Below are 13241 nucleotides of genomic sequence, written 5' to 3'. Positions count from 1 at the left end.
CGAAGGCTTGGACCAGGTCGTCCCAGTTAGAGATCTGCCCCGGAGGCAGGTGCTCCAACCAGGCGCGAGCGGTGTCAGAGAGGAACAGGGGGAGGTTGCGGATGATGAGGTTGTCGTCGTCCGTTCCACTCAGTTGGCAGGCCAGCCGGTAGTCCGCGAGCCACAGTTCCGGTCTCGTATCCCCCGAGTATTTTGTGATAGTAGTCGGAGGTCGGAACAGGGACGGGCACGGTGCCCGTCGTATGGCACGGCTGAAAGCCTGTGGACCGGGTGGTTCGGGCGAGGGACTCTGATCCTCCCCGCTGTCGTAGCGTCCCCCACGCCTGGGGTGGTAGCCTCGGCGCACCCTCTCGTCGAGGTGGGCCCGACGGTTGCGGTGATGGTGCTCGTTGCCGAGGCGACCCGGGGCCGCAGGCGCTGTGTTGCGCGTGCGCCCGGTGTGGACCGAGGCTTCCCGCATGAATCAGGAAGTCGCGGCGCGATGTTCCGAGGGGTACCCCTGCCTTCGGGAGGCGGAGCTTTCGGCCCGTCGGACCGCGGCGTCCTCCAGGAGATTCTTGAGCTCTCCCTGGATTCGCCGCCCCTCGGCGGTTGATGGCTCCAGCATCACACGGAGGAGCATTGCCGCTGCAGCCAGGTTCTGGCCGACTCCACTGGAAGCGGGTGGCAGCCTCACCCTAACATCATCGGCGATGCGGTGCTGGATACCCTGGGTAGATGACGCACTTCTCCGGCCAGAGGTTGGCCCGCCCATTCCTGCCCGACGTCCCGGCGGATTGGCTCAAGTGTTCCTGCTCCCTCGTCGAGCCTAGCCTGCACCCCGCGGATTTGCTCGAGCTGTGGGTCATGACCCCCCGCCGGAACGGGGACCACAGCTAGCTCCCGTAGGATGTCAACGCGAGGCACAGGCCTAGGGAGATCACCGTTCTCCGGCATACCAAGATGGTTGCCTTCGGAGGGACCCCCTAGATCGACGTGGAAACATTCACGACTTGGGCCACAGTCCTCGTCGCCGAGGCTGCGGCTACCGTCAGAACAGTCGGAAAGGCAGTAGTCGCATGCGGTTATGAAGTCCCGTATGGCACTGGGGTTACCAAGTCCGGAGAAATCCTAACAGAAGTCGGGCTCGTCATCTTCCTCGGACCCCGAGGGCCCGTAGGTCGAGACGTCCGTCAGCCGGTCCCAGGGTGACCGCATACGATACCCCAGAGGGTTTGGACTCGCCTCTACGAGAGCGTCCGCCAAAGCAAAGTCGCTTGGCGGGTCGAGGCTGAATCCAAAAGGCGTGAGATGGGAATCAGTGGGTACCTCTTGGTCGACGGGCGGTGACGAAGTCACGACAGGGACTGACTGCACCGTCGTCTCAGGTACGAGGGTGACGCCCAGCAAGCCTTTCGCGAGCATGCTAGCGTCGCCCGTTCGCTTGGGATTGGCGTGTTGCGGGGAGACGACGCTCGTCTTCGTCTCAGACGCGAGATCGATGCCCGACGTGCCCCCCGTTGGGGCGCCGGCGCCGTCGACTCGCTCGACAGCCGACGAGGTGCCGCCTCCTGCTTGGCCTTGGTTGCCCCGCCTCCTCCTCCGTCGGCGGGGGAGGGGACGGGGTGACCTCGAATGTTGTTCTTCCACCACGCGGGGAAGACGTCGTCGATTCCGCCGCCGGCGGGCGGGTTGTCGGCCACCATTGTCGTTGTCGCACGGCGGGGGAAGGAGTATCATGTCGTAGCTGTCGTCGAGGGACATGAACTCAAGACTCCCGAAACGGAGCACCGTCCCGGGCTGGAAAGGTTGCTGGAGACTGCCCATCTGGAGCTTGACGGGAAGCTGTTCGTCAACACGCAGCTGGTCCCTACCTGGCGCGCCAACTGTCGGCGTTTCGAGACCGGGGGGGTCCCTAGACCGACGAGTAAACTGTCGCCACGTGCCCCGGCCCAGATGGGTCGGCGCGAGACGGAGCGCGAAGGGGGGAAAAGGCAGCCGGAGAGGAGACGAGCGTGAGAGGTGGAAATCCCGCGGCCTTCGTGTTTGTCCCGCGCCCAGGTCGGGTGCGCTTGCAGTAGGGGGTTACAAGCGTCCACGCGGGAGGGAGCGAGCGGCCTCACGCGAGCGCCTATCCCGTCCTTTCCCCGCGCGGCCAACCCTCTGTAAGAGGGCCCTGGTCCTTCCTTTTATAGGCGCAAGGAGAGGATCCAGGTGTACAATGGGGGTGTAGCAGGGTGCTAACGTGTCTAGCGGAGGAGAGCTAGCGCCCTAAGTACATGCCATCGTGGCAGCCGGAGAGGTCTTGGCACCCGGTTCGTGTGGTGTCGTGGCCGTCGGAGGAGCGCTGGAGCCTGGCAGAAGGACAACTGTCGAGGCTGTCGAGTCCTTGCTGACGTCCTCTTGCTTCCGTAAGGGGGCTGAGAGCCGTCGTCGTCATAGAGCGTGCGGGGCGCCATCATTACTTGTCTGGCGGAGCGAGCCAGATGGGACGTCGGTCTTGTTCCCCGTAGCCTGAGTCAGCTTGGGGTAGGGTAATGATGGTGCCTCCTGTTGACGTGGTCGGTCCGTGCCCTGGGTTGGGCGATGTGGAGGCTCCTCCGAGGTCGAGGTCGAGTCTGTCTTCCGAGGCCGAGGTCGAGTCCGAGCCCCTGGGTCGGGCGAGGCGGAGACCGTCGGCTGAGGCCAGGGCTGAGTCCGAGCCCTGGGGTCGGGCGAAGCGGAGTTCGTCGTCTTCCGGGGCTGAGCCTGAGTCCGAGCCCTGGGGTCGGGCGGAGCGGAGTTCTTCGTCTTCCGGGGCTGAGCCCGAGTCCGAGCCCTGGGTCGGGCGGAGCGGAGTTCGCCGTCTTCCGGGGCTGAGCCCGAGTCCGAGCCCTGGGTCGGGCGGAGCGGAGTTCGCCGTCTTCCGGGGCTGAGCCCGAGTCCGAGCCCTAGGTCGGGCGGAGCGGAGTTCGCCGTCTTCCGAGGCTGAGCCCGAGTCCGAGCCCTGGGTCGGGCGAAGCGGAGTTTCCTATGGAGCCTGAGGCCGGGCCTGGCTGCCTGTCAGCCTCACTCTGTCGAGTGGCACAACAGTCGGAGCGGCGCAGGCGGCGCTGTCCTTCTGTCAGGCCGGTCAGTGGAGCGGCGAAGTGACTGCGGTCACTTCGGCTCTGTCGACTGAAGGGCGCGCGTCAGGATAAAGGTGTCAGGCCACCTTTGCATTAAATGCCCCTGCGATTTGGTCGGTTGGCGTGGCGATTTGGCCAGGGTTGCTTCTTGGCGAAGACTGGGCCTCGGGCGAGCCGGAAGTATGTTCGTCGCTGGAGGGGGGCCTCGGGCGAGACGTAGATCCTCCGGGGTCGGCTGCCCTTGCCCGAGGCTGGGCTCGGGCGAGGCGTGATCGAGTCCCTCGAATGGACAGATCCCTGACTTAGTCGCACCCATCAGGCCTTTGCAGCTTTGTGCTGATGGGGGTTACCAGCTGAGAATTATGAGTCTTGAAGGTACCCCTAATTATGGTCCCCGACAATTAGAATTATGCTTTTTTAAACAATGCTTGTATGTTGTTGGATGACTGCTGCTGCTAATTAAGGCAGCTTTTTATAAGTTCTCATATTATTTCTTCATTTCTCTAGATATGGGTTCTTGGGAGGAGCAAGCTCATCAAACCTATCTTTTTTATTTCTCTGGACATGGGAGGAGCAAGCTCATCAAACTATATTCAGCAACCTTCACTATTTCTTTTCTTATTACATGTAGAGTACTCAGTGGATGCAATACATGGTTTGAAAATAAAGCAATATGTGAGCTCACAATTGGAAACTATGTGTATCTTGCAAAAAGGAGATAAAGTCATAATTTATTCTAATGCCAAAACGATTTGTATTCCATATTCTCCGGAGTGAAGGTTCTTTGTGAAGCATATGGGAAAAAAAGGCTTGTATTCATTTTATTTTGACATGATATCTACCTGGATGTGTGAATGGATATGAATTTTTTCCCATAATTTTGAGCTTTATGAGGACATTTAAATGTGTAAATGGATATGAAGTTTTCCATTAATTTGAGCTTTATGAGGCTATTTGAATGTGTGAACGGATATGAAGTTTTCCATTGTTTTGAGGTTTATGAGGCTATTTTATATTTGCCGTTGTATTATTGTGAGCATTATTTTGAGCTTTATGAGGCTGTTTTTACAATCCTTGCATACAAATTAGGCTATTGGGGTTTGCACGGGATGGGACACTGGCCCCCTGTTTCCAAACGGAATAGGGGTAAATTCTCCTTCAGAGCTGGTTCGGTTCTATTCCAGTCCATATAGATTGAGAGAGATTGAGGGGGTTTGAATCTTAAATTTTTTCTCAATTTGTATCAATCTTTTTCGATACATATGGATTAAAATAATCGAACAAGGTCCTAGGGCTTTTACCCATTGGAAAATGAATGTGAGGTATAAAATCCCCGGCCGGAGTTTTCTCCCTGTGCTATAATAACCACGGCTGCCAAACTAGTACACAAAACACATGGGCTCCTCTCCCTCCTCACTGTCCCGTACGGACGACGGGCTGGGCGCGAGGAAGACATCTCACTACACAAAACACATGGCGAAGCATCAGAGCCGTACGAAGGCGGCCATGGCCACACAGCCCACAATAACTACGCAGCAGTGTCAGATTAAAAATCGCATCATCAGGGTGGGGTGGGGGCTCTCCCTCGGCGTGTGTCCCGCGCGGCCACACGTCACGCAAGGTTACAAGACGCAAGAAGCCGGCGGATCAGCGGCACTGCGATCCAGCGGTAGATTCATCAGGCTAGCAGAACCGTCAGGCGAGTCACATGCTGCCGCGCAGGCCTGCCTTCAGTCTGTCATGACCAGAGACGGAGAGAGAGAGAGCACTGGCCAATCAGCGGTCGGTAACCACTACAACTTTTACTGCTCACGGTCACGGTTACTCTTTACACGCGAGTAAATTGTTTCAGCAGAGAGCAAAAAAAAAATGGCTACGGCTACGGGCGGTACAAGCTGCAAGCTCGAACTAGTAGAGAATAGAGAGAGAAATAATAAGCTTGTGAAGCAAGCCGCCATGGCCCATGGGCATGCAAAAACCAAGAACAGATGACACCAAGAACCTGGATGGCCTCCAGTCTCCCCCACCCTACCGGACCGGAGCAGAGTGCACTGGCGTTGCACGCTCGGCTAGGGGTCGTACAGGCGGCCGTCGCAGCCGCATTTCCACCCCAGCGGCTTGTAGTCGGAGTAGCGGGAGAAGCCGGCCACCGCGTCGGCGTCGGCGTCGGTGACGCGGGCCGCGCGCCCGAGCCCCGCGGGCGCGGTCGTCACCTGCACGGGCATGCAGGGGTTGCAGGCGCTGCACCGGTTGCGGCAGATCGGCGGCGTCGACCCCAGCCGCGACTTGTCCTCCGCCAGGTTCTCCTGCGCCTCACAGAAACGCAACGCACTGTCAGTCTCAGATGAGTCCGAGACGCACTTACGCGGCACAGGATCGGGAGTCATCAGGAGGGAAACACGAAAGCGACGTCGTGTTGGGTGGCGATGGTCTCGTACCTGAGAAGGGGAAAACGTCGCGGTGCGGATGCTGGTGGCGGCGCCGAGGAGGAGGCAGAGGGACACGGCCGCGACGAGCGCTCGGCGAGGTGAGATCACGGCCATGAGACCATCTCCTCTTCTTACAGCCAGGAAGGAAGGATGGATGGATGGATGTCTCTGGGCCCGCAGCAGGTCGATCGAGGGCAAGGGGAAGCAGGGAAGCTTGCTGGACTGGACCAAGATTATTGAAGAAAGCTACCTAGCTTCTGCGCCGTGTAGATTCTCCCAAAAACTAAAACCTAGTATAAAAGACAGATGCTATATATGTGGATCCTCGGCCTCGAGCTTCCGAGGTGGCTATGGAGATGCGCAACTGCGAAAGGGAAGCAGGTCACAGTGGCCTATATGAAGGGAGGTTGCAAAAGGGAGCAGAGGAACGAGACGATGACATGGACAATTCTAGTATATGTATGTGTATATATATACAAACGTGGGGGACGGACGCCACGGCCGGTAAGGACAGGACCGGTGGCCACGCTTGGTTTGGTTTTAACACGGCCTTGTCCTTGTGCCCTTGCCCAGTTGCCCTCCATACCAGTGGCGCGCGTTCTACTGCGCCCGCCATCTCTACAATCGAGGTGCGAATTGAAAGGAGAAGGTTGGATTGGATGGCGCCACGACACAACAGTCGCTATCGTTCTGGGGACATGGCCGGGCTCTACACTTTGACCGTCTGTCGTGTCACAATGAATGAACGAATGGAATCATCAGCTATGTTTCACAGAAATATATATAATTCTGAAACAGTTGCTATAGTAGGGTAGATTCAAATTTAACTAAACAGTTAACATCATGAGATGTATTTTTATAATATATTTGCATTAACGTCATAAACATTGATATTTTAATATTGTTGGGTTTAGGCATTTATAGTAAAAATTTAATAAAAAACAATGTAGTGTATGGGATGAGATATATATGCGTGTGTACGATTACTCGCATAAACAGTAAATAACAATAAAATATGTACAAATATAAAGACATCTTGTGTGTATGTAGTCATACAAAGTCGATGCACGAATATGCATGTCGTATAGTCCCTCGAACGGCCACCGGAAGACGAACAGCAGCACGCGTCGCCCAGATAAGACGAAAAAGAACAAGATGTAGACGAAGCAACGCTGTGTCGAACGGATTACGCGAGCAGTCGCGAGTACGCTCCCCAAAAATCTGATATCGCTCGCACACTTGTGCACGTGTATCTCTGCGGATGGCGATTTCGGAGGCCTGCTCTCCCACTCTTTATATGTTCGCAGAAAGTGGGACGGGGACGTGTTGTTTGCAACGTGTGTGAGAGATCGCACATAATTGAAAAAGAGTCCTCCCTCTCCATTTTTATAGGCAGTCAGAAGGACAACAGGTAGGAACGGTTGTGTCATTAGAACTACAAACCGACGAGTACTTGACGTCCATTACCAGCCCAAAAATACGCAGCCATTTGAAAAAAAAATTATTTGGACTAAGATCCGATCTACCACAAGCCACGGCCAGACTCACGTGGCGACAGCGGCGCGCGCACGTGGCAGTCCTTAATCATTTTTCTCAACTTCTCAATAGATATACTAATGATCTATGTATTTAAGTTGATTGATTTGTCCCTTGAATTTCCAATATAGTGCTAATTTATTAGTAAACTATAGTATTTAAAGTAATCATTAGTATTAACTATCATTGTATTTTAATTAAGCCAAACGTACATTTATCGAACACCAAAAACGGAAAGGTAAAGACTAGGAGCACGAGACAACGGGCAGTAACTATAGCTTCTCGTTATAGTTTTTCAAACGGAGGTAGTGTAAACAATTGCGCATTAAAATCGGGGATGCCTGAGAATCGGGGATGTAGCGGGTGATGGGCTGCTGCTGATGAAGGACCCCGCACCGTACGAAGCTGATGAGTGCTAACGCTGGCTGCTGTCCTACCAGCTAAGCTATAAACAGTAGCTGAGGCAAAGCTCGGATCTGCATGGCTGGATGGTCCAATCCCTGAATCCTCCTCCCAGCAGAGACGAGGTAGACCGGCGACCTTTCGTCTGACTGGTGACCCATCCTTCAGCGCAGCAGCAGCAGCAGGAGCAGCTTCCAGCCGAACAATGAAGGGCTCCGTACGGTCGATAATTCAAGCAACGAGCATGAGCGGTGTGCTGGGCAGGCAGCAAGAGGACACAGTCGAAACGACTACTCTACTCACGTGTGTCAATCGACCAGTCAAACATTCGTGGCCTTGTTCCGCGTGTAGGTCAGCCAGCCAGTAGCATGGCATGGGATCCCGGTGGCAGTATGTAGTCGATCGAGCGCAGACCGCAGGGTGAAAAAGACGGCAGGCAATAACGATTCACCAACGAATACGGCAACTCTGTTGCAGCCAGCCATGGAGACGTCTCAGATCTCCCTTGGTCATTCATACAGTACGGACTAGTGTCTTTTCACTTCTCTCGGTCTCGGTCGGTGTTCATGCCAGGGCGCCAGGCTTCACGCATCAGCAGCGACAGGTCAAAGAAAAGAAGCCAGCACACAGTCGACGACGCCGAGAAAAGACCAAGAACACCACGCCAAGGCCTTACGGTTACGGCCTTCAAGCTGCGGCTGCAAGAGTGTCCAGTCCGGTGATGCTCACTGTTCATTGTTCATTGAATTCGACCCGTTCCGGCGTTTCCGGCGGGGGCAGCGGATTCATCAATTCGCCCGCCGTGGCGGAATCTGTTGTCCGTGCGCGTACGCGGCTACGCTACGCGCCTACGCTACGCCTGCGTCCTGCGACCGCCATCTCCAGCTGCACGGCTCACGGTCCGATACGAGACGAGAGCGATAGAGGGAAAGGCAAATAGGCAATAGGCAAGCAAAGCAAAGCGTTGCTGATTGCAAGATGGCAGTACTAGAATGGATGGGACGCTTCGACTGCAGCTGCTGAGACGCGAGCACGCGGCGCCTCTCGGTCCGGGATTGCCCCAGCGAGTGCGAGACGCTTGCTGTGGAAAGCTGCGCTGGCGCTGAGCAAGGATACTGCACAATCTTCAGCTTTCTATCGACTGGTCGTCGTCTATCGATCGAGCTTTACTACACAACATGATCGTGCTATACTACTCTCGATGCTCGAAGCCTCCTGCATCGCTCTCCATCGTTGACTGCGACTGGCTGCCAGGGGCCAGGGGAAGCGTCAAAGAACCACGGGCAATATGACTGGTACGAGTCATCATGAACAAAAGTTTTTCTTTTTTTCTTTTTTGCAAAAATATTACGCCGCTTTCTCATATCATGACCATCCAAAGAATTCCGTGCTTCTGAGCTTAATAATAAGAAACCGAAAACGTTTTCGAATATATCCATATGATGTCGATGAAGCGATTGTCGTATCAATCATATGAGAAAATAATTAACTACGAGGGACTCTTCTATAGCCCATAGTGCGTCATCTTCAGTTAGGTCATTTTGTTCTTCAAAGTGTTTTTTTTTCTTTTACCTTAACGCATTCTAGGAATAATGGCTCTATGTCCATCTCTTATGCTTTTTTTTTTGCAATATTGATGTTGTGGTTGAAGCCTTCATATCCATACTTTATAAAATAGGAAATGGCCCCTTTAGTTCGTTGAAACAAAGCATCTATGCGCACAGTCTAAGATTACAGTTTTTTACTCACCGTATTTATAGAAAAATAGACTAACATGCAAAATAGTTGTACCGCATAAAAAATAACTCAAAATTCTCAAGTGCAGTTACTAAACTTTTGGGGGATCACTCAATCATTTTGGGTCATTTGCATACCATCTCTCTACTTACAGCAAAACATCCTTTATTTGGGGGAGTTCGGAACCTAGCAATTTGTACACTTTTTTATCCGACTCTCCTAACGAGCAGTGAACAATCATTTGACTTTTAGTTTTGGAATATTGTCAAGCAAATTCTTGCACCTTTTAAAAGAACTTGAGAACAATCGTATGTACCCATTGTATACCACTAAAGAATGAAATGGCTTTGGTACAAGACTATGCCATATCAGCAAGAGTCAATATAGATTATGACAAGTGATGAGGCGGGCATACGCGATAGCGCATGCTCTTATGGTATGTAAGTGGTGATTAATGTAGAGGATCTTGATGTGTTTAAAGAAGGTATTTATAAAAAAATCGTGGAGTCGTCTCTCCGCGAAAAGACTTATCTGGCTCGTAACCCAAATAGCAACATACACTCCACTTTCCACTGTACGAATTTGTCGTCTGTTGTATCGATTAGATGTTATACAAACGTATTTACTTTTGTATTTATTAATAGACTATATTTATAGTCACTCTATTGTATAATAGAGTCTTTTAGTTGTCTTGTCTTTTATGATTGGAGAACCGTTTTGGTGTCTTTTCGTGCAACGATTTGCCCCGATCTATCGAATCGATCTTCCATGCTCAGAGAGTCGGAGTAGATCGTGCCCCTTTCAGTAAAGCCCTATTGTCGTGGCCGCGTTGCCCCTCCGGAACCCCATGGCCGCGCGTCCGGTTCAAAACTTATTTATTCAACTGCAACTGTGTGCAAGTCTTACAGTTTGTTCAATTGGCAAGCGATCACCTACGTGCAGTTCACCTTCGACGAAGCCGCCAGACGCGTGACGGGAGGACTGCTTAAATATCCTGAGCAGTGATGTGTTTTAGCCTGGTGAAATCTTGTTCCCTTGTCGGGCCTACGACGAGGCGTGCCTACGGAGCACGTGGCACAGCCTGTCCGCCCGCCGTGCGATTCCAGGCGCCTCGTGCGCGTCCGCCGAGACGACGCGTTGGAATTGTTTGACGGCCGGACCGGAGCGCCGGCCAACTTCGACAGCCGACAAGCATCGCTCGCTAGTGGCCATAGTGGGAGGCATCATGTCTGCGTGCGGAGAACACAAGGAGGAGGTGTCGAGAGCGGGGAATGGAGGCCGTGCGGTCTCGGCCTGGATCGGGCGGCAAGGGAACCACGAGCCCAAGCCTCTGACTTTCTTGCTGCCGCGCCCTGGCGTCATTCCAGAGGCAGAGCACGCTACTTGGAGGCTACGTACTCTGCCCACAGTTTGTGCGGGGTCAGGGTCACGGCGAAAGTTGCGTGCTTGCATCATGCGAGCCTTGTTGCACATCCTCCCATTCTGGGCTGCGCCTATAGAAGTGGATGTGACAATGCGTGGCATCCTTTCCTTTGGGAGACTGCTCGGTCCGGCTGTGGGTTGACCATTCTTCCACACGGCACTGATGAAAGCTGTCGTGGCGCAATGAGCACGTGATGAGGAAATGCTGGAATTGGGATGCCATGCAAAATGTACATGACCTGTGACCGTTCGGTGAATAACATTGTTTTAGAGTATAGACAACACTATTTACAAAAGTGTGGTTTCGAAAAAAAAAAGTGGGATATAATAGACATAAACTAGGTTTATGGTTATGGTCTTATGGACTTGGGAACTCCAGTCTAATCTCCATTGTCTCCGCATGTTCGCTACGGCTTACTACGGTTTTAATCCAGCTACGTCTGTCGCTTCTACAGTATTTTATCTCTATAGATTACAGCTGCAGCGGTCCGAACAACAGCAACAACCGCGGCTACAGAGCAGCCGATTAGGCAAATTGCTTGCCGATCTGCTTGAAAGAAAGCGTGTTGTGTTGGTTCGTGCAATCAAACAAATATCGTTTGCTTAAGCATACTAGTAGATTGTGCGCTTTCAGAAAAGCTCGGGAGGCGATCAGAGGGTGTTTGATCTGGTCAGGTAGACAGAAATTTAGGTTTATCCGCACTGGAGGGACTCGATCGGCTACACTACTCGAGATATAGTTACGCAAAGGTTAAAATATGCTACAGCTAGCGGCCTGCCTTATAAGGTTGTCCACATCGGTTCCCCCTAAATTTTTCAGTTTATATGTTACTATGCAGCCACGTCAGCAAGATTCTCTCCCCTATATTCAATCTTCTCGCAACCGTTTCCTCTCTCTCTCTCTCTCTCTCTCTCTATATATATATATATATATATATATATATATATATATATATATATATATATATATATATATATATCAATCCAACTACCATCAACTACCATATTTTTTCAATTTTTATTTTCTTAACGTACAAATCCATTGAATAATTGATTTAATTTTTTCAATTAGACATATAATCTCCATAAAATATTGAGGGGCACATAATGTGTATAATTATGTACTATTTAATTTCTAAATTTTAAAAACCCATAATTAAGTATACAATGGAACACTTGATTACTGAAAATCTCTTAGAACTGAAATTGATAAGCAATCACAATCGCAGTCGGTAAAAAAGTGCAGGAGCATTTGTGAATGGAATCTACTGAAAAGCAACAGGAATCCGAAAAATAAATAATGAACACACACAGAGAGAGGAGCAGCCGAGGATGCCAAACCAACTGGATTGGTACTATCCACAGCAGAGGAGACATGCTTTGGCTGCTCCTGCTCATTTGTTTGATATTGTGATCCAGGGAAAATGACTTGAACACTGATATCTGCGCAGGATGAACAAGGAGAAAAGTTTTTGAAACTGAACAAGGATGGACAAGGTACCAAACTGCAACTGAAATTAACAAGTTACGAAGTCCAAACTGGACAAGGATGAACTAGAATGAACAAGGTACCAAACTGAAACTGAACAAGGTAACAAACTGAAACTGAACAAGGTACCAAACCAAACTGAAACTTGATCACGGTACCTTCAGATGAAGTACTCATCTTCTTGTCTGCCTGAGTCGCTGGAGTTGATAACCAGAGTTGGCTCTTGTTCTTGATCAGCAATTCAACGCAGTAGTTGGTCGGGGTCTCGGGGAGGAGGAGGAGGAGCCAGGGATCAGCTCAGGGAGGACTGGAGGGAGGACCGGAGGAGTCGTTCCTCGTTCACCAGGAAGGAGAAGACAGATGGGAATTGAGAATTTGAGATCACGAGACAGAGAGATCAAAAGAAAACAAGAAAGTAAATATGGTTTTGGAAACAAGGCGCCTGCTCGGAGTACATCGATGGGAATGCTTCCTCAGCGCCGCAACGTCCTGTTGTTGGGCCTCGTCGTCGGCGAGATCGAGCGGATCCGAGTCGGCCTTCCTCCGCCTTGCACATTGTCGTGTCCAGGCCTCCGCGCTGGAGTCCAAACCCACCGCAACGGAGCGGGAGGTTTCTTCGCCAAGGCGCGCTCGCTGCCATCCTCCGGAAGGAAAGGTTGGGGGATGAATAGTGCTCCGCCTGATCTAGCGTGAGAGAGAAGAGGAACCCCAGGTAGGGGGTACTGCAGGGAGAGGCGATGCGGGAGGAAGGGGGTGATTTTTGCCCCTTGCATGAGCACAGTAATAGGGGAGGGGAGCCGTAGGGCAGTGCGTTGCTGACAGTCTAACGACGCTATTTTTCCCTAGGAGTGCTCGAATGGCAAATGTAGCGTTGTACGACACAAACAAACGCTATCCACGGCTTGATAAGGTTGTCCGCAGGCGTTCCCCCTAAATTTTCCCCCCTAAATCTTACTATGCAGTCACGTCAGCAAGATTCCCTCTCCTATATTCACTCGTCCCACAACCGTTCCCCCTAAATTTTACCCTACATATCCCTCTACTCATTAAATATACATTTCCCTATAACTAACATAACTAACTTCAGTTTTTATTTATTTTCTTTTCTGTTTTACGTTAGGCTTAAACAGCTCGTACTTT

The 13241-nt window shown here is 51.7% G+C and overlaps 2 protein-coding genes across 3 annotated transcripts; both read right to left on the bottom strand.

The window, feature by feature from the left end:
- Window positions 1-4855: 4855 nt before the first annotated feature.
- On the bottom strand, window positions 4856-6028 carry LOC100278711 (EPIDERMAL PATTERNING FACTOR-like protein 1). Of its 2 annotated transcripts, none has more exons than XM_020551465.2 (2): window positions 5525-6028; window positions 4856-5398 (listed from the first exon to the last, which is right to left on the bottom strand). In XM_020551465.2, exons 1-2 carry the CDS (start codon window positions 5627-5629, stop codon window positions 5156-5158), a joined length of 348 nt encoding a protein of 115 aa, XP_020407054.1. In that variant the 5' UTR covers window positions 5630-6028; the 3' UTR covers window positions 4856-5155. The 2 variants fall into 2 exon arrangements, with proteins under 2 accessions (XP_020407054.1, NP_001145369.2); NM_001151897.2 differs by having other exon boundaries at window positions 4868-5392; window positions 5525-5957.
- A 4020-nt stretch (window positions 6029-10048) lies between these two features.
- Window positions 10049-12395, bottom strand: LOC103654241 (uncharacterized). Its single transcript, XM_008681070.4, has 2 exons — window positions 12260-12395; window positions 10049-10782 (listed from the first exon to the last, which is right to left on the bottom strand). The coding sequence occupies exons 1-2, from the start codon at window positions 12276-12278 to the stop codon at window positions 10235-10237; spliced, it is 567 nt and encodes a 188-aa protein (XP_008679292.1). The 5' UTR covers window positions 12279-12395; the 3' UTR covers window positions 10049-10234.
- Window positions 12396-13241: the final 846 nt, after the last annotated feature.

Source organism: Zea mays, chromosome 4, assembly GCF_902167145.1.
Source record: "Zea mays cultivar B73 chromosome 4, Zm-B73-REFERENCE-NAM-5.0, whole genome shotgun sequence".
NCBI classification, from domain to species: domain Eukaryota; kingdom Viridiplantae; phylum Streptophyta; class Magnoliopsida; order Poales; family Poaceae; genus Zea; species Zea mays.
Note: the sequence above shows the minus strand (reverse complement) of the source record. Positions and strands in the feature narration are given on the sequence as shown.

What these genes read in the sequence shown, in the direction of transcription:
- LOC100278711 (XM_020551465.2), bottom strand. Translation starts at nt 5,629, where the DNA reads ATGGCCGTGATCTCACCTCGCCGAGCGCTCGTCGCGGCCGTGTCCCTC. An exon ending in CGACGTTTTCCCCTTCTCAG is followed by an intron (nt 5,399 to 5,524) that starts GTACGAGACCAT and finishes CGTTTCTGTGAG; the next exon opens with GCGCAGGAGAACCTGGCGGA.